Source organism: Pelodiscus sinensis, chromosome 1 (assembly GCF_049634645.1).
Source record: "Pelodiscus sinensis isolate JC-2024 chromosome 1, ASM4963464v1, whole genome shotgun sequence".
NCBI lineage: Eukaryota > Metazoa > Chordata > Testudines > Trionychidae > Pelodiscus > Pelodiscus sinensis.
The window spans coordinates 24,912,614-24,931,545 of record NC_134711.1 but is presented as its reverse complement, the minus strand read 5'-3'; the positions used below and the strand labels follow the sequence as shown (position 1 = coordinate 24,931,545).

The following is an 18,932-nucleotide window of genomic DNA, read 5'->3' as shown; positions in this document are numbered from 1 at the left end:
TCTTTCAGCTGCTTGTTGTGGACAGACAGGGTACCCCAGTCACACTCTCTTTCACCCCAAAGCCTAGCAAAAGTGTGGGAATTCTCCTTAAGAAAGAAACAACAAATGGTCTGGTAGCACTTTATAGACTACATGTTTTGTTAGTCTATAAAGTGCTACCAGACCATTTGTTGTTTTTTTCTGTAACAGACTAACTCGGCTACTCCCTGGAGCGCCTCAAGAAAGGGGAATCATCTAACAGCCAATTAAACCAGAATTGCAGCTGGTTCATGGGACTGGAGCAGACCTGAGGATCTAGCTCATACCTGCCACTTAAGTCTATGGCCTTTATTATGTAGATCAGATCAGATGAGATGGTCCCTTCTAATATTCAAATCTGTTAATCTCTCCACTAGCTTTTATCTCCCCTGTGGGACATGGGTCTAATCTGCAAAGTATCCTAAACTCCACAAGCTTCTCCAAAACTCTGATGAATGAAGCTTAAATACCTTAGGAGGAAAATGTGCAACCTGGTGCACAGGACCACACATGGTGCCCCCAGGTTTGGCCTGGCCAACTTTCCATTTACCTGAATGGCTCTGTGACCCAGCGTGCCTAGTCATAACATCCACAGCAGAGAGCCGAGTCAAGCCCCATGGGACAAGAGCTGCTACTGTGAGGTGAATGCAGTGCAGGCTTGCTCACCATCCAGTTTTTTCCCTGGAAATTGTTTGGAAGTACAGAGAGCTCAGTATAAGATTGCGTCTTGGATCCCCAGAGACTTCTGTGCAGGCATGGAGATGCTTCTTAAAATGCTTGTTTCTCTTTAAGGCTTTGTCCCTAGCATCCTCCATCAAGGCCCTTCCAGGTTTTGGTGCTGCTTCCATCTGTTCAAGAACTTACTGGCATTTTTCTCACGTCAGACTTCTGGTCTCTGGAGAGCTCAGCTGGCATACTGCATTCCGTAGGCTCCTGTTACAGGCCTCTCCCATAGATCATTCTTCCAAATCATACAGACTGTTCATTCACAGGGACTTCCTGAGTCATCAAGCTAGTCCCCTGCTATCATGGGCAACCCCATTATATAATCCTGTTCAGAAATGTATCAAACTCCCTTTTAGCCTCCTGCACTTCTCCTTGCAGGCCTCACTTATAGTCTCTGGTTATATGACCCACCAGAAATGACAGTTTTCATGATCCAGAAGGAAAACCAAATGCAGGTGGAGGCTGGGCTTGAGCCTGAGTCTAGGCCCCCTTAAACACCCAGCCCTTCCTGTGGAGAAGACCGCTGAAGTAACAAACCAGCACCCTGGCAAATATTCACATGGGAATTTCTCTCTTTTGGAAGTCAGAATGACTGGAGAAGTTGTAAATAAATAAATATCTCCTGAGCCCTCCAAATATGATGGAATCTGAGCTGGATAGTGAAATATTAAGTTTGAAAATGTGCAGGGTTAGTTATGTTAAGGATCCATAAAGAAATGTCTGTTCCTTAGTTCCAGTGATTTCAATGGAAGTTAGGAGCCTAAAGACTTTCATTGATCTCCTATTCTCTTGCACAGTCCATCACCGGAAATATGGCAGAATTCTTAGTGAACTTTTCACAGGGCTGTTTACTACTTTTTGGCATGTGGTTTATTTGCTCACTGTTCTGTAAAGATAAGGAAGTGTAAGGCTCAAGATCAGTGAGGGTGTTTCTAGACTACATCCCTCTTTCGACAGAGGGATGTAAATTCGGCACATCGATATTGCAAATGAAGCTGTGATTTGAATTTCCTGTGCTTCATTTGCATAATCGTGTCATGGCGCTCTTTCGAAAAAGCACTATTTTGAAAGTAAAACCACAGTCCAGACACGGTTCTTTTGAAAATAGAAGCCTTTTTTGAAAGATCCTGAGGTTTACAGGATCTTTCAAAAAAGGCTTCTATTTTCGAAAGAACTGAATCTAGACTGAGGTTTTACTTTCGAAATAGCGGTTTTTCAAAAGAGCACCATGAAGCAATTATGCAAAGGAACCACGGGATATTCAAATCCCAGCTTCATTTGCAATATCGACATGCCTAATTTGCCTCCCTTTACTCTGAGGGTACGTCTAGACTACAAGCCTCTTTCGAAAGATGCTTTTTGAAAGATACTTTTGAAGATACTTTCGAAAAAGCCTCTTTCGAAAGAGAGCAGCTAGACTACAGCCAGTACTTTTGAAAAAGCAAGTTGATTTTTCGAAAGAGAGCACCCTGGCAGCCTGGATGCTCTCTTTCGAAAAAGCACAGTTTGCATTACATTGAGCCTTTTTTCGAAAGAGCACTTTCGAAAAAAGGCATTATTCTTCATAAAATGAGGTTTTCCACACTCGAAAAAACTGCCGTGTTCTTTCGATTTACTTTTGAAAGAACGCGGCAGCAGTCTACACGCAGGGGGAGTTTTTTTAAAAAAAGGCCACTTTTTTTGAAAAAACCCTGTAGTCTAGAAACACCCTAGCTACGTCTAGACTGGCATGATTTTCTGGAAATGTTTTTAATGGAAAAGTTTTCCGTTAAAAGCATTTGCGGATAAGAGCATCTAGATTGGCACGGACGCTTTTCCGCAAAAGCACTTTTTGTGGAAAAGCGTCCGTGGCCAATCTAGACGTGCTTTTGTGCAAAAAAGCCCCGATCGCCATTTTCGAGATCGGGGCTTTTTTGTGGAAAACAAATCTGAGCCGTCTACACTGGCCCTTTTGCGCAAAAGTTTGTAGGTCATGGGAGTATGTTGCTGTCCATTACACTATTTCCAGTTGTGCTGCTACAATTCTCCTCTCTCTCCACTGTCTGAGAATTAGAAGTACACTAATCATTCTCACCCTTTTATCAGGAAGGCAGAGTGGGTGTGTTTGATTTTATGGTTAAATCTGGAATTGCACGTAGTTTGTAATGAGATGATTCTTGTTATTGTGTGAAGGGAATCCTGCTCTGATCTGGTAGGCTTGCAAAGGGCCAAAATGCATGAGAGGAAAATAAGGGAAGTGCTAGACACGTTAGGCAGTTTGCCACACACACTTATCACTTCCTCCTAGCTGCATTCAGTCATTGTTTATGTATGCCACAATCTTTTCATATGTTAGTGAGCAAGAGATTCCCTTCTCCCTCAATCTGTTTTATTTTCCTGTTATACGTTAGCTAATGGTGCTCTCTTCTCACGCCACTACTGAAGAACAACAGCCTGCAGTATTGCTCTGCAAGTGCACAGTTTCTGCAGCTGTTAGTTTGTCTGCACATATGCTCCTATTTGAGAATTTTAAAGCAGGGGCACTATTTCAGATTTCGGTGGGATATGAGTGGGAGGGGAGGGGAGGAGAAAAGGAAAACACTATAACTGTCATTCCCTTCGATTTCCTTTACTCCTCATAAAATGAGGATTACAGGAGTCAGAGTAAGATAACTTTTAGCTTGACATTATTCCGAAATAAAGGTGTAGGAGTGCTCTTTGTTATTTCAGAATAATGTCAGTTATTCCAAAATAATGCTGCTGTGTAGATGTACCCCAATAGATGGAGAAACCACCACTTCCAGTAGAGGATTGGAGGAAAGTGTTGCAATGAGAGGAAGCAAATTAACCTCAAGGCCAATTTGAATGTGAATCTGTATCATAATAACATATATGCCCAATGGAATTGCACTAAGATTGTACAAGCAACATTAAATCTGGTGTTTCCTAACATTTAAAGGCCTGTCAACATACAGTTTCTTGTACTTTTATAATCATTTTGGATAGGAATGCATTTATTTATTTATTTATTTATTTATGTTTACCTAAATAGTTGTCTGGTACAACTTCTAGTGTAGATAAAGTCATAGCTTTATAAAAGAGAGCAGTGCAGAATTCAAACTTTCCGACACCTTTCAACATTAGAGAAAACAGATTTTAGAAACTGAGATATTTACTATTTTGTCACAAATATGGAAGGAGTTTACCACTCTTTTTGCATGGTAGAAGGCTTATTGGCTTTTATGTATTTGGGGCTAAAAGGAATTTGTGTGTGTTCATTTATTTAACACATTCCCACTTCCTAAAACAAAAGATTTTTCCCCCAAAGTGGTGATTATAATCTGATTTATATTTTTCTACTAAAAAGTGGGCCAAATTCATTGTTAAATCATCTCCACTGGAGTCAGTGGAATTATGCTAATAATTAATTCAGCCACATTTCTCTGACAAAGTGAAGTTCAAAATGTGGTGTAGGTTCCCCATTATGCTGAGAATGAAGATTTTGCTTTTGCTATGTGAACTCCTGTCAGTCAAATACATTATATCAATGATATTTACTCCTGGAATAATTCTGTGCCCCCAAATTAAAAATTATTCACTAAAAATAAGTCTCCACGTTATATTAGAAAATTCTACAATATTCTGCATATTTTAGTTATCAAAATAACACAATATAATCAATGCAAAGTTTCAATTATTTTGGTAATTTATTTCACATATCTGCAACAATACAAGCCAAAAATTCTGGCCATTGTTTTTGTCAGATAGATTTATTACTAGGCATATTAATACAGGGTACGGATGGGGATGTGCGTCCCATCGATTGCTCACTCACAGTTGGGAAAGCCCAGGGCGCCGAACCCCTGGATGACCGTGTCCAGGTTGGTGAGGTGGACGATTCTGTGGAGCAGCACCCTGTTGATGGCCTTGACCACCTCCAGAGAGACACACAAAACCAGGGGTCACTGGGGTGCCTGGGTGGCTGGGAGTGTTTGTTCCCCACCACTGCCCCGCACCGCACTCCCCGGAGCAACCCCCGCTGCAATCCTGGCCACTGCGGGCAGTCTGTAGCACGGCTGGGACAGAACAAACCCTCCCGGGGAGGGCACTTACACCTCCCCCCCGTTTTTCCTGGGGCAGCCCATGTCCTCCTTGCAGTCCCCCCTCCTGGCCCAGTGGCCAGTGAATGCCATACCTGCATGAGCACCGCTCTGACAGTGGATCTCCCCATGCTGAACTGGTTCCCCATGGATTGGTAGCTATCTGGCGTGGAAAGCATCCAGAGGGTGATGGCCACCCGCTTGTGGAGGGGAATGGCGGGCCTCATGCGTGTGTCCCATCGCCGTAGAGCAGAGGTGAGCCACTCGCAGAGCTCGAGGAAGGTGTCCTTCATCCTCAAGTTCAGGGTCCACTGTTGGTTTCCCCAGCCCTCCAGGATGATGCGGTCCCATCAGTCGCTGTTGGTGTTCAGAAGCCAGATGCAGCGGGGCATGCTGGCATCCAGGAACCGCTCCTCCAGGGCCCCCGAGGTAGCAGGGGGAGAGCCAGGGAGCTGGCCTGCAGCAGAAGGTGCCAGGCAGCCTCCAGCAATTGCTGCCAGACTTGCAGCAAGACAGTCAACATGAGCACCAGAGTGCCCAGGGATGGCTCTGGCTCCATGGTGCTGAGTGCTGTAGTGTCCCAAATGAGAGCGACCAAAGCAAACGGAGAGGAAAACGCTTTGCTGTCCCTCAGCGAGGTAGGCAAGCAAGCGGGAAAGCTGAGAACCGGCTGTCCAGGGGGTCCCTTTAAGCATGAGCCTCAGATAGCCTCAGACAGCAGCCACACAAAGCAACTACTGATCTGACGCCCTGCTGGAACCGGTTTCAGCTGCCCTTAAATGCGACTCAGCATCCAATCAGTGTGTACGCACTATTTTGAAATAGCAAAACGCTATTTCAAATTAGTTTTTGTGTCTAGATGCGTTATTTCAAATTAACTTATTTCAAATTAACTAATTCAATATAAGTTAATTTGAAATAGCGCTGTAGTGTAGACATACCCATAGTGTGATAATGTTATACGTTTAATCATTTGCTAGATCAGATTTAAAGTGTTTTCAGGGTCATAAGGATAATGTTTGCTCTGGAGTGCTTTAGTTACAATGTCTCTAAAGTTTAGCAGGGAATAAATGGGTTTTAGGATTAGTAATAAGATATGTGTATGTTTAGCTCCTAGATTTCTGTTTAATGTCTATATCCAATGTCTCTAGATTCCAGAAGTTATAATTTGACATCTTTTAACTGGTCAGAGCAATGTTCCAAATGTAATAAATAAACAAACAAACAAACTCAAGAAAAGAAACACTAATTGGCGTCATCCAGCCAGACTCATCTGAAAGGGCAATGATTGAATTGGCAGGGACATAAGCTATCTTTGCTCTCAAGAAGTGGTCTCTGCTGGTTGGAGTTGAAGCATATACAGTAAGGCTGACAGCCTGGCTGGGCCCTTGGGCAAGGTTGGGGGAGGCGGTGCCTCAGGTGAAAGGGGCAGGGCCGGGGTTAGCTTCCCTCAGGCAGCCCTCAGTTCTGCCTGGAGCACACCATGTAGGGCTCCGACAGTAATTTAAAGGCCCCAAGGTTCTGGCTGCCATCCTAAAAACATAGAGGACATCAGTTAGCAGGGGCGAGGGGCGAAGGTATTAAACGCCTTATTCACCGAGGAGCATCCTGTCTTCATTTATAATTGTCATAAAAGATGCCATATTTACAGGAGTACTTTGTGATTGTCCAGCCTGTTTGGTTAGAGCTGCAGAGTAAGGATGTCAATTACTTGTGAACCATACAAAGAATCTCAGGTTCAAAGATACCAGTTTCAACAAACACACTTATCTAATTTCTTTAGGTGCCTTTAATGGAGCCTGATATGTAGAAAGGGCTGATCATGGGAAGCTGGTTCATGATTGCTGAAACTCAGGCATCTTCTGGCATCATAAATTGGGCAGCCAAAAACTGACACACACACCATTCATTTTGGAAATGTAGGCTCATATTTTCAGTGGGGATTATTTCATACATTTGGATGGTTGTATAGTCATTTGGCTTTTGATCTTATTTTGCCTCATGCATCTAAGATGCATAAAAAAATCTCTAGAATAGTTTACTTATTGAAAACATACAAGTTGTTGTGTTTTAGCAGCAGCTATCATCCATCAGACTGGTTGACACCACCATGAAAACTATTATATTAATAGCTAGTTCTGGTTACAAAATATAAAAATATACTATGCATTTCCATTCTCCTATTGTTTCATTATTATGGACATTTAAAAAAACCAGTATCTTAAACTAGGTTTTAAGCATGTATTTCTACTGTTTATTTCTACACATGCTGGTCCAAGAGGTCTTTAGGAAGCAGTGAACATGGATGACTTTGGCCCGCAGTCCTATATTTGCATATCATGTTCATAACAATCAGTTGCCTGTTGAGAACTTAGTGACTGTCTTGAAAAGGGTTACATAGATGCTCTAGATCAGTGGTGGGCAATCTGCAGCCATTGGGCCAAATGCAGCCCAGTAGGATTTTATGTATGGCCTGTGAGACATTTTGTTTACTGTTGCCCACGCATAGTGTAGGGATAAAATAGCAAATAGCCCATTGATATGTAGGTAATATTCTGAACCACGGTCTCTAGTTAGGCTTTTCACATAGGCCATAGTGCGGCATGAGGCCTAGCCAACAACAGACAATGGGCCCTAGGAAAAATACAGAAAAACAACCCTGCCTATTTATCAAAAATGGAATGAGCCGAAGTAGCATAACACTAGGTGGAAAGTAATAATTGAACACCCTTATCATGAGTTTCACACACATATACAAGGCCAAGGCCCTGAAAGGGGCCTCATAGTCTGCCATCCAGCATAGGAAAGAAACAACAGGGCTGTGTCTACATTGGCACCCCTTTCTGGAAAAGGGATGCTAATGAGACACTTAGGAATTGCAAATGCCGTGGGGGATTTAAATATCCCCCGCGGCATTTGCATGAACATGGCTGCCGCTCTTTTCCGGCTCGGGGTTTTGCCGGAGAAAAGCGCCAGTCTAGACGGGATCTTGCGGAAAATAAGCCCTTTTCCAGAAGATCCCTTATTCCTACTTGAAAGTAAATATAGGACTTGAAAGTAGGAATAAGGGCTCTTCCAGAAAAGGGCTTATTTTCCGCAAGATCCCGTCTAGACTGGCGCTTTTCTCCGGCAAAACCCCGAGCCGGAAAAAAGTGGCAGCCATGTTCATGCAAATGCCGCGGGGGATATTTAAATCCCCTGCGGCATTTGCAATTCCGAAGTGTCTCATTAGCATCCCTTTTCCGGAAAGGGGTGCCAATGCAGACACAGCCCAGCTGTCTTCCCAAAGGCAGCCAGGAATTCAGGGAAGAGGCCTAGCATGAGATGACATCCCCTCTCCCTAGCTCACAGACATACCAGAATAATGCTTTAAACAATTGCTTTGCTGTGTACCTTATGCTGTCTTTTTGTTCTATACTCCTAGAAAAGCACCTATGAACTGCACCTGTTGGGAAAGTACCATCATCACTCCATGGATCCGAATTGGAATGTAGCTTATTCATTGCAAGGCAATTTTCGTGGGGAGGGGGAAAAGGGCAAAACTTGTGTTTTAGTATATGTTAACCTGAGCTATGGGCGGAGCTACTATGTAATCTCTTAGATTATTGGCTTATTGTGCTCATATGTCTTGCTGCCAGAACCTATCCAGGGGCTCGGGAACTCCCACCCCGCCGCTTCTCTCCGTCCTTTGGCTCCCTATATAATCTATTGTAATCAATTGCTTACCAGTGTCCACTGAGCCTAAGTAGCAAGGTGACACTCCGCCAGTGCTGTGATGATAAACTTCCTGCTTGAATCTATGGTATCTACATTTCAGTTTCCAACACAACTAGATTCTGCTGATTTCCATCCGCATCGATTTTTTTTCTTACTGGTATTACTAAAATGACACACACATAAAGCAAGGACACGTAAAGTGAGGTGCATGCTGATTGTACACATCATTGACCATGACAGCTATGTGCTCCTTATGCATTCTGTGAAAGCACTGCTATGGTTCGATCCACACACTCCACAATTTCTAGATACTCAAGCACATTTAGCAAAACTACCCTATCCTGAGAGACTGTCTTGGTTATGACAATCTCGCAGCCCACTAAGATGGAAGACCACTTAGGCAGCTCACTCACTAGCCTATGTTGCCCATTGCTGCTCTGGATGGTCATTTCAGCTGGAGCTGATGTGCACACCTTCAAGTAGCTGACTATCTGCTTGGATCTTGGAAGGCCTGGCTTCCACAATATGGGGCAACTGCAACCTTCCCCTCTGGGTGGTCAGCCCTGACTGAACTGAGCTGCTCCTTTTTACACTGGTGTTCCAGTTAGAGCATGCCAGGGAGAGGGAGCAGCTGTGGCTCCCTTGGTCCACAGTGCAGAGTTAACCCTTGCTTGTTCAGTGTGGGAGGAATACATCCCATCACAGAGGGTTGCTGTTTGTAGATGAGGCATTGCTGCTATTCCTATTGCTACACTGCCAACTTCTGAATGAGCTGCTGCTGCGGTTGTGTGGCCTGTTGATCCTGGGCAGTCATTTGTTTGAACAGCTGTACTGTTGTTGCTGCAGTCAGGATGCTTGTTGCTGTTGTCTGTCCAAAATCCATTTAAATAATTTTACCGTATGTGTCCTTTTTCTCTTTTGCCCTGAAAGACAACAGGTTCCTGGTAGCTGTTTGGCTGGCAGGCTCATGATCCTTCCCTCAGGTAAGAAAGCAGCTAGCTCCTGGCTCTTTACTAGTCAGCCCCATACTGAGTCAGGTTCTCTGCTTTCCTCTTCACATTAGGCCTGGCATTAGCTGCAGCCAAAACAGGGTGAGGCTAGCTGGGCCCAAAGGCTTTCCTTAACCCCTTTTGTGCTGGTGGGAGGTTTCTGTGCTTCACCACACTCCTTCAGCTAAAGCAGGTTCTGCATTTCAGTGGCATGAGATCACAGCGGCCCAAGACTGCTATTTAACCTCTCCTTGCTCAGTGTTGGGATTATATACCCTGTCACTAGTGCCCAAAGAGACACAGCCCCTGCATTACCTCAGGCAGCCAGCACTGATGGAGTGCAGCTGCCTCATTATCTTGGCCTTGATGCCCTTTTGCTTGCAAGTGAACAAGAACTTGTCAGAGACTTAGAAGCCCCTAGGAATTAGAGGTAATTAAAGGCAACAGAAACTAGCAGCATTTTCACTCAATTTACAGATTTACACTCCTGACCCTTGGGATGGATGCTAGTCTTCCTTTTACCCTGCCTGTTAACTCACCCAGATACACCACTGCCATGAGTTAGAAACGTGTCCCTCTTCCCATTGAATAGCTTGGAACCTGAAGCACAAAGAAGGGAAATGACCTATCCCAGGTCACACACTAAGGAGCTGGCAGAGCCAGAGAGAGAAAAGTCAACAGTTCTCACTCTTGCTCTAACCAACAGACAATGTTCCCCATCCTCAAAGAGGCAAAGATAGAGCTTGGGAATTGAAATTGTGGGAACATTTTCATTGAAACTGTTTTTGTTGGAAAATCCTATTAACGTAAGAATGGCCATACAGGGTCAGACCAAAGATCCATCTAGCCTAGCATTATGTCTTCTGACAGTGACCAATGCCAGGTTCCCCAACAGAAATGAACAGAATAGGTAATCATCAAGTAATTCATCCTGTCGCCAATGTTCCCTCTAACATTTTCTATCCTTGGGCGGGTTGAATTTTCTTTTGGTTGGGTTGAAATTTCTAATGTTAAACACCAATAGTGAAGTAGTGTGTGGACACACACACACAAACACACGTCCATATGTGTGGAAGAAAATATATTAAAACAAGGGATAGCTAACAAATAGCAATGCTTATGATATTTAATATCAAATAAAAAAGAAAATTAACACTACCCTTGGAATACATGTATCATCATCCTTTTTAACAATTCAACTTAGTAAACATACCAAAACATATATTATTCACATATAGCTCAACTTTAAAATGCTAAACAAATCTATGAGTAAACTAGAAATAGTATTTGCAAGGAGAGCATGACTAATACAATATTTACTGACACTGGAAAGGAGAATAAAAGGTATTCACTAAAGCTTATACAGTTTCTCTGGGGAATGTTTAGGATCCATGCTGTAAAAACAGATAACAGTTCTTCTGGTTTGAAACTTTCACCTTGTGTCACCAACTCAAAGACTCAGATGGGTAGCCATGTTAGTCTGTAACTGAAAAACAACAAATGGTCCTGCAGCACCTCAGAGACTAACGAAACTCAAAGAGTAGAAGCCCCAGATCAAATTAATACATGGCTTCAGGGTTTGCAGACAGATGCATGTTTCAAAGAGTTTGCAAATATGGTTTCATCCTACAAAACAACTAGCATTACACCTAGTACTTGATACTTCTGACTCATAAGAGCCAGAACTCTACCACATAGCAAAGATCTAGCCTTAATGCAATACAGTTTACAACATATTAATTAGTAGCACAGGATTTTTAAAAAATCATTAAGATCAGATTTTAGATATCTGCAACACTCCAGAAAATTCTGTTAAATTAATCTTTTTCTTTCTTACTATAAGCCATTAACACCTATGTAAACTTTGTTTGAAATGCAAATATCCTCTGGCACCCTCCCCATGCAGTCTGCTTCCCCCCGCAAGCCAGTCAGACAGAGAGGATTGAGCAAGTGAGTCAGGGATACCCCAAACAAACTGCCCCCACCTCCACCTCACTGCACAGATGCCAGTACCCACGTCCGCCCTTCCCCCCACCTACCTCTGTGCAATCTTCTCCCCTCTGTCCAGGTGGGGGCTAGGATAAAATCCTGCTTCTCAAACTAACAGGCATCAGCAGTCTGTCCTGTCCTAATTCCCAGCTAAAGCACAAATTGTCCACACCTCCCCTAGTTCTCAGAACAAACCATTTGCCTTCAACTCACCCCAATGCCAGCACCCACCCACTCTCCTTTTCCCACCTATCTCATGCAGTCAGCCCCTTATCTCCCCCTTCTTCGGAGGCTTGAGAGTGCTGAGTTTCTGCATCTCTCTGCTTGCACAGACAGGACTCTCCAAACTCCTCTCCCCTCCAACTCTTCCTCAAACAATTCCTCCCTCCCTTCCTCCCTCCTTCTTCTCCTTCTCCCCCAGTCACTTATTCTCTCTTTATCTCCCTTTACTTGCTCTGGGAGCTGCTCAGTTTCAAAAAGCTTTGCTAAAGTATCAAAAGCTTTGCTAAAGTCAAGGTACAGTAAAACTCCAATTGTCCAGTATCCAGTGGTCCGGCACTCCTGATAGTCTGGCACCAACTGGAACCGCTCCAGCCAGCTGGACAATTGGAGCTCCTGTGAGCCCTACACACACTCACGGGCTAGGAAAAGGAAGGGGAGGAGACGGGAAGGGGATTATACCCCTGTGATGGGTCTGCCGGGCCCCGCACTGCGGCCAGCCGGGGGTTGGGGTTGGCGGGGAACAGCGTGGTGAGGGGCGAACCCTCCACCTTTTTGCAGGGAGGCGGGGGAAAGTCCTGTGCAGCTGCCTGGTACAGACCAGCTGGGGCTGCAAGCGGCGGAGGAGAGGGGGTGAGGTGAGGGGCGGCACTGTGGGACCAACCCAGCAAGCACCCCAGCTGCTCTGCCCCGCCGCTTCCCCAAGTCCGTCGCTCATCAGTTTTTTAGCAGTGGTGAACTTGGGGAAGCAGGGGGCAGAGCAGCTGGGGTGTTGCCGGGTTGGTCCTGCAGCTGGGGTGCTACCGGGTTGGTCCCGCAGTGCCACCCCTCACCTGAGCAGCGCTGGGAGACCAACCCGGCAGCACCCCAGCTGCTCTGTCCCGCTGCTTCCCCAAGTTCGCCGCTGCCGCTTGCAGCCCCAGCTGGCCTGTCGCCAGCGGCTGCGTGGAGCTTCCCTCACCTCCCTGCAAAACGGTGGAGGGTTCACCCCTCGATGTTCCCTGCCGACCCTCCACCCCCACAGACCTGTCACAGCCCCGCGCCAGAGTACCTCCTGAAACTACGGCATATCTGATAATCCGGCACCCCATGGGTCCCAAAGGTGCCAGATTATTGGAAGTCTATTGTATATCACATCCACTTACTTCCCCATGTCCACAGAACCAGTTACCTCATCACAGAAGCTAATCAGATTGGTTAGGCATGATTTGCCCTTGTTCAATCCATGCTGACTATTCTAGTGCAGTAGTCTGGGAGCTGACTTTGTCTGTGAAGACAGAGGCAAAAAAAGCATTGAGTACTTTAGCTTTCCCCACATCATCTGTCACTAGGTTACCTTAACCAGTAAGGGCTCCACACCCTCTCTGATCACTCCTATTGATTAAATGACTGTAGAAACCTTTCTTGTTACCCTTCCCATCCCTTGCCAGCTGCAATTCCAATTGTGCTTTCACCTTCCTGATTATTCCCCTGCATTCTCAAGCAATATATTTATACTCCTAGTCATCAGTCCAAGTTTTCACTTCTTATAAGCTTTCTTTTTGTGTTTAAGCTCACCAAGGATTTCCCTGGTAAGCCAATCTGGTCGCCTACCATATTTGCTTTTCTTACTGCACATCCTACACAATGGACCCCTGCATTTTGAATTTGCCCGCAGACAAAATGAGGAGGAGAGGAGGTGCAGAAGGAAAGGTAGACTGTCTTCTAGTCATGGTCCACGGCCTCCTGCTCTAACTGGAAACATCTGTTCTCATTGTAACAGAACTTGTGGTTCAAGGATGGGCCTTATCAGCCACCTGAGGGTCTACAACTCCCATGGAAGATGATCATACTTGGCAACGAGTGATCGCCCATCAAGCTGTTGCTTCCTTTTAATAATTAAAAATAATAAAATACAAATCAAATAGAATATTGCAGCTACTATATAGCAGAACCTCATTAATCGACTCTTATGGGGACAGAGGCCAAATTAGATAATAAAAAATGTGGATAATTTGGAGAATGATTAAGTGGGGTTGCAGTGTCATCTAGTGGCCACTGGAGAAATTACCTGTTTCTGGACCTCTTATGTGCTGGTTGTTTGGTTAATATGGAGAACTGGCTAACAAAGGCTTGGATAAATGGTGTACATCATAATCTGCCATGACTCAACATGATAGGACACCTCAGATTATAGACTGCTACTAGGGACACTTTTAAACTTATCTTCATGGCTCCCCAAAATACACTCACCATGAGGTAGGCATGGGAGGATTGTTATCCCTATTTGACACAGGGAGAAGCTACTGCTGAGAAAGGAGAAGGGACCTGCTTTACATCATACAGCCAGTCACTGGCACAGTTGGGAATAGGACCAAGGAGTCTAGACTTTCGCACTAACAATCAGTCTTGATTTTCATACACCAAACAATCAGAATAGAGTGATCTGAAAAGAACAACAGACCAATAACCGTTCATAGTAATTATTCAGCAAGTATTTTAGAAGAACTAGAATGTTAGAGAGAGTCATGAACTGTTCAGAGACAATTAATGGAGATGAGCAGCAAAATTAATCAAACGTATTTGGTTATGACCCTGGATAGCAGGTATAATAGGCAAGGGAAGGTTAAGCCTTCCTTGCTGCTGACCTGCTGCTGGATGCCTGGGCCATTGTGGTCTTGCTACTCCACCATCACCACCCTTCTGTGTTTGCCTCCCGGGGCAGAAGGGGCCAGGCTGCTTGGTCAGCCCAGGACCTTGGGAGGGGCGGAAGGCTAATAGCTCAGCCTAGCACGTTAGAGGGCTGGTGGCTTGGCTCAGTGCTGAAGCTGGCTGGGGCTCTGCTGGTTGTGGTGGGGGAAAGGCTTAAGGGGGAAAATTTGAGGCTCTGGTATGCTGGGGTAGGGCCTCAGGTGGAATGGGAGGGGATGGCAGGCTAGCCTCCCCAAAGCAGGAATTCAACCATTACCCATGGTTATGGCTTATTTGCTTGGTCTTAAAAGATAACAACAAAGTCCTAAGTCTCCTCTGAAGGACAAGACACTGAGGATTCTCACCAGATGGCCCAAAGGATGGATCATGGGTCACCAGTGTGGATCATGGGTCAGAGCATTCTTTGAGCCCCACCTCTCTTTAAGGGCCTCTCAGAGTGAGGGAAACTTCAGGCTGAAGGAGGTAGAGAGGGGTCCCTACTTGCTCTGATTCAGGATCCCCAAACACCCTAATTTGCCTCTGTCTGTAGGGCTAATCTTAGGTGGGGATAAAAGTCTCCCACCTTAATCTACTGGTTTCCATGCCTAGAATTTGGATGGCACCTAATCAGGCTGAATAGGTACCAAATCGCTCAGAGGCTTTTTACTTTCTTAACAGGGAGATTCTAGCAAAATCAGTAGTGGGAAAGGATAAAACTCCTGAGAGGATGCTCCTCATGCTCATGTACATATACCTCAGTCCTCCAGGAGAGATCTTGACAAGGAGACTTGCTACAGCAGAGCCTAGTGGATCCTTGAGATTGCACCTGTCCTGCAGCCCTTTCCCACCTGGCTGTTGTCACGGTCTCACTCTGAGAGTAGTGATAGAAATGAGTAGTTATTAATGGTTCACAATCATGCTGGAAGGGCATCACAGGTGAGGTTCCGCAGGGAGTCTGTTATAGGGCCAGTTCTGTTCAATATCTTCATCAACGATTTAGATGATGGCATAAAGAGTGTGCTTACTACATTTGCAGATGATACCAAGCTGGGTGGGGTTGCAGCTGCTTTGGAGGAGAGGGACAAAATTCAAAATGATCTGGACAAACTAGAGAAATGGTCTGAGGTAAACAGGATGAAATTTAATAAGGACAAAAGCAAATATTCCACTTAGGAAGGAATAATCAGTTTCACACATATAGAATGGGAAGTGATTGTCTAGGAAGAAGTACTGCTGAAAGGGATTTAGGGGTCATAGTGGACAACAAGTTAAACATGAGTCAACAGTCTGACACTGTTGTAAAAAAAGCAAACATGATTTTGGGATCATTAATAGGAGTGTTGTGAGCAAGACACAAAAAGTCATTCTTCCACTCTACTTTGTGCTGAGTAGGCCTCAGCTGAAGTATTATGTCTAGTTCTGAGCATAACTTTTCAAGAAATATGTGGAGAAATTGGAGATGGTCCAGAGAAGAGCAATAAAAATGATTAAACGTCTAGACAACATCACCTATGAGGGAAGACTGAAAGAACAGGGCTAGTTTTGTTTAGAAAAGAGACGATTGAGAGGGGGACATGATAGTGGCTTTCAAGTATCTAAAATGGCATTATAAGGAGGAGGGAGAAAAATTGTTCTCTTTGGCCTCTGAGAACAAAACAAGAAGCAATGGGCTTAAATTGCAGCAAGGAAGGTTTAGGTTGGACATGAGGAAAAACTTCCTGCCTGTCAGGGTGGTTAAACACTGGAATAAGTTGTCTAGAAGGGTTGTGGAATCTCCATCATAGAGATATTTAAGAGCAGGTTAGACAGTCACCTGTCAGGGATGATCTGGAAAGTGCTTGGTCCTGCCGTGAAGGCAGGGGACTGGACTTGATGACGTCTCAAGGTCCCTTCCAGTTCTATGATTCTATGATTCTATTAAGTCACCACATCCCAACCTCCTTTGACCAATAAGTTGAGGTCCTGCAAAAGGCCCTTGTGATGTCACTGCCACACCCAACCCTGCTCTGCAGGTAGTGGTGGATTAGCCACTGGGAAAATGACACCTGTGCCTAGTGCCCCCTGCTAATTGTGGGGCATTGGAAAAATGGGCACCTCATGGCCTGACCCCACTCCCTAGGGCTGTGTCCAGACTCAGGGTTTTTTTCGAAAAAAGTAGCCTTTTTTCGAAAAAACTTCACCTGCGTCTAGACTGCAGCCGCGTTCTTTCGAAATTAAATCGAAAGAACACGGCTTTTCTTTCGACGGCGGTAAACCTCATTGCACGAGGAAGAACGCCTTTTTCGACGGAGATCCGTCGAAAGTAAGTGAGTGTGGACGTGGGGAGGCCATTTTTTCGAAAATATTGGCCTCCAGGAAGAAGCCCTGGTGGACAATCTGGGGCATGGGTTGCATGTCTCTGGTTCCTGTCTGCAGCCATTTCTTAAAGGGACAGGCACCCTCACAACCACTTGTTGCAGCAAAGGAGCCAGAGCACACGGCTACTTAGGTGCAGCATGTCCCAGCCCCAAGACCCTCCTGGCCCTTCCAGAGAGCCTTCTGGGGACCCAGCCAGGGGCTCCAAACGCCGGGCACCATCATGGTCTGGGCCAGAGCTCAAGACCCTTCTGGAGCTCTGGGGAGAGGAGGAGGCCTTACAAGCCCTCAAAAGCAGGTGGCGAAATGCGGACATTTATGGCCGCATGGCAGAGGCCCTGGCCCAGAAGGGACACTACCCCCGCGCCCAGGACCAGGTGCACTCCAAAGTTAAAGAGCTGTGCCAAGGATATGTCAAGGCCAGGGAGGAGAGCTCCCATTCTGGTGCAGCCCCCTACTACTGCCCTTACTACAGTGAGCTGGACCAGATCCTGGGTGGTGGTGGTGAAGCACGCACACCACGGCGTTTTGTCCAGTCAGGCTTGGCAGACCCTGTGGTGGACGTGCCAGAGCAGGACCCAGAGCACTCAGGAGACGGGGACATGGTGCCAGAGGAGGACAGTGAGGAGACGGCGACCCTCACCCTGGAGCCAGTCACCCAGACCCCAGAGGCCTCCCAGGTGTCATCTGGCGCAGGAGATGAAGCAGCAGGTGAGTGCAGTGAGGTTGTGTAACACCGGGGGGGGGGGGGGGGGGAGGTAGGTGGGTGCACAGTGGGTGATGCACAAGGGAAACCTGTCATGCTCAGGCTGATGCCCAGGTCACACACAGTGTTACCTTCAGAATGTCTGATTCCCCTGTCTCAAGGAGAGGGCATGCCCTTTTGGACAGCTGTTGCACACATGACTGATTGTGATAGAAATGTAGCCGTGTTACTCTGATCTGAGGAAGTGGGTCTGGCCCCACGAAAGCTCATCCCCTAATAAACCATCCTGTTAGTATTTTAAGTGCTACAGAGTCCAGTTTTTTAGGACTGATTGTGTCTTCTTCTTTTCCTCCACAGCCGGAACAGCCGTGCAAGAGGGCCGCAGCACCCCAGCCCCACCTCCACCTCCATCTTGGGGACATGGGAGCCACAGACAGGCGTGTGTATGCGGACATCCTGAGGCAGCATGTGGAGGCCGTGCAGGAGCTCAACTCCATCCTGAGAGAGAGGGCAGAGGCAGAGGATCGGTGGCGTGACCGGCTGATGGAGGAGCTGGTCCAGCAGCGCACGTCCCTGACTGCCACTCTCAGGGAGGTCTGCGGCTTGCCTGCTCCTGTGCCTGGTCCTGCTCCTCCAGCACCCCATGACCCCGCCCCACCAAACCCCCCTTCCACAACAGCATCTCTTTCCCCCCTTGGACCTCCCTCTCCCCCAGCCCCCCCAGTTCCCCAGCCCCTCTCTCCCCCTGGCCCTCCTCTCCCCCAGGCCTCCCCGTCCCAAGAGCACCCTATCCAGCCAACCGACAGGTGCACCACCCGATCCCGTGGCCATGATGGACCCCGAACACGAGGCCCAGGCAGGAGACTGCGATCAGGCAAGCACCGTGCAACCTGATCCCCTTCCCCCCTCCAAGTTTCAAGTCCCCTTCCCCCCTCCAGGTTTCAAGCACCCCCATCACCCCAGTTAAATGACAAAGAAAGTGTTCAACAAAATGTTTATTGTACATAGTTTTTTCTACATCAAAAATGAACAAAAGCTTTTTTATGTTTACAACAGTTATACTATTTTTTGAGTGATATTTTAAAAAATAAAACTGAATTTATTATTTTGAGACAAACCCTGGTGTTAATGATTTCTCCAAACAGGGTCAGGAGATGGGTTGTGGAGGGAAGCTTCTTTTGGGCCAGGGCCCAGTCCCCAGGCAGAAGCCCCTCAGTAGAGTCAGTGGCCTCCACTTGAGAATTGCTCCCGTAGGGCCTCCCGTATGCAAACAGCAGACCGGTGAGCCTGGCGGATGGCAGCTGTCCGGGGCTGGGCAAAGTGCCTCTCCTGGCCATCAGCACCTGTACCCCACCCTGGTAGGAAGGCCTCCCCTTTCCTCTCCACCAGGTTATGGAGAACACAACACGCAGCCACCACCTCAGGGATGTTGCTCTCCCCCATGTCTAGGCGTGTGAGCAAGCA

General features: G+C 46.3%; 1 protein-coding gene and 1 long non-coding RNA gene across 2 annotated transcripts; one reads left to right on the top strand and one right to left on the bottom strand.

Annotated features, from left to right (window-relative positions):
• Positions 1–12,890: 12,890 nt before the first annotated feature.
• On the bottom strand, positions 12,891–16,284 carry LOC142826509 (uncharacterized). Its single transcript, XR_012900689.1, has 3 exons — positions 16,221–16,284; positions 15,162–15,278; positions 12,891–13,004 (listed from the first exon to the last, which is right to left on the bottom strand). It is a non-coding gene; the product is annotated as an uncharacterized LOC142826509 (long non-coding RNA).
• Positions 16,285–16,581: 297 nt separating this feature from the next.
• On the top strand, positions 16,582–18,518 carry LOC142829116 (uncharacterized). The gene is made up of 2 exons (XM_075926954.1): positions 16,582–17,473; positions 17,826–18,518. The coding sequence occupies exons 1-2, from the start codon at positions 16,903–16,905 to the stop codon at positions 18,002–18,004; spliced, it is 750 nt and encodes a 249-aa protein (XP_075783069.1). The 5' UTR covers positions 16,582–16,902; the 3' UTR covers positions 18,005–18,518.
• The last annotated feature ends 414 nt before the right edge of the window (positions 18,519–18,932 follow it).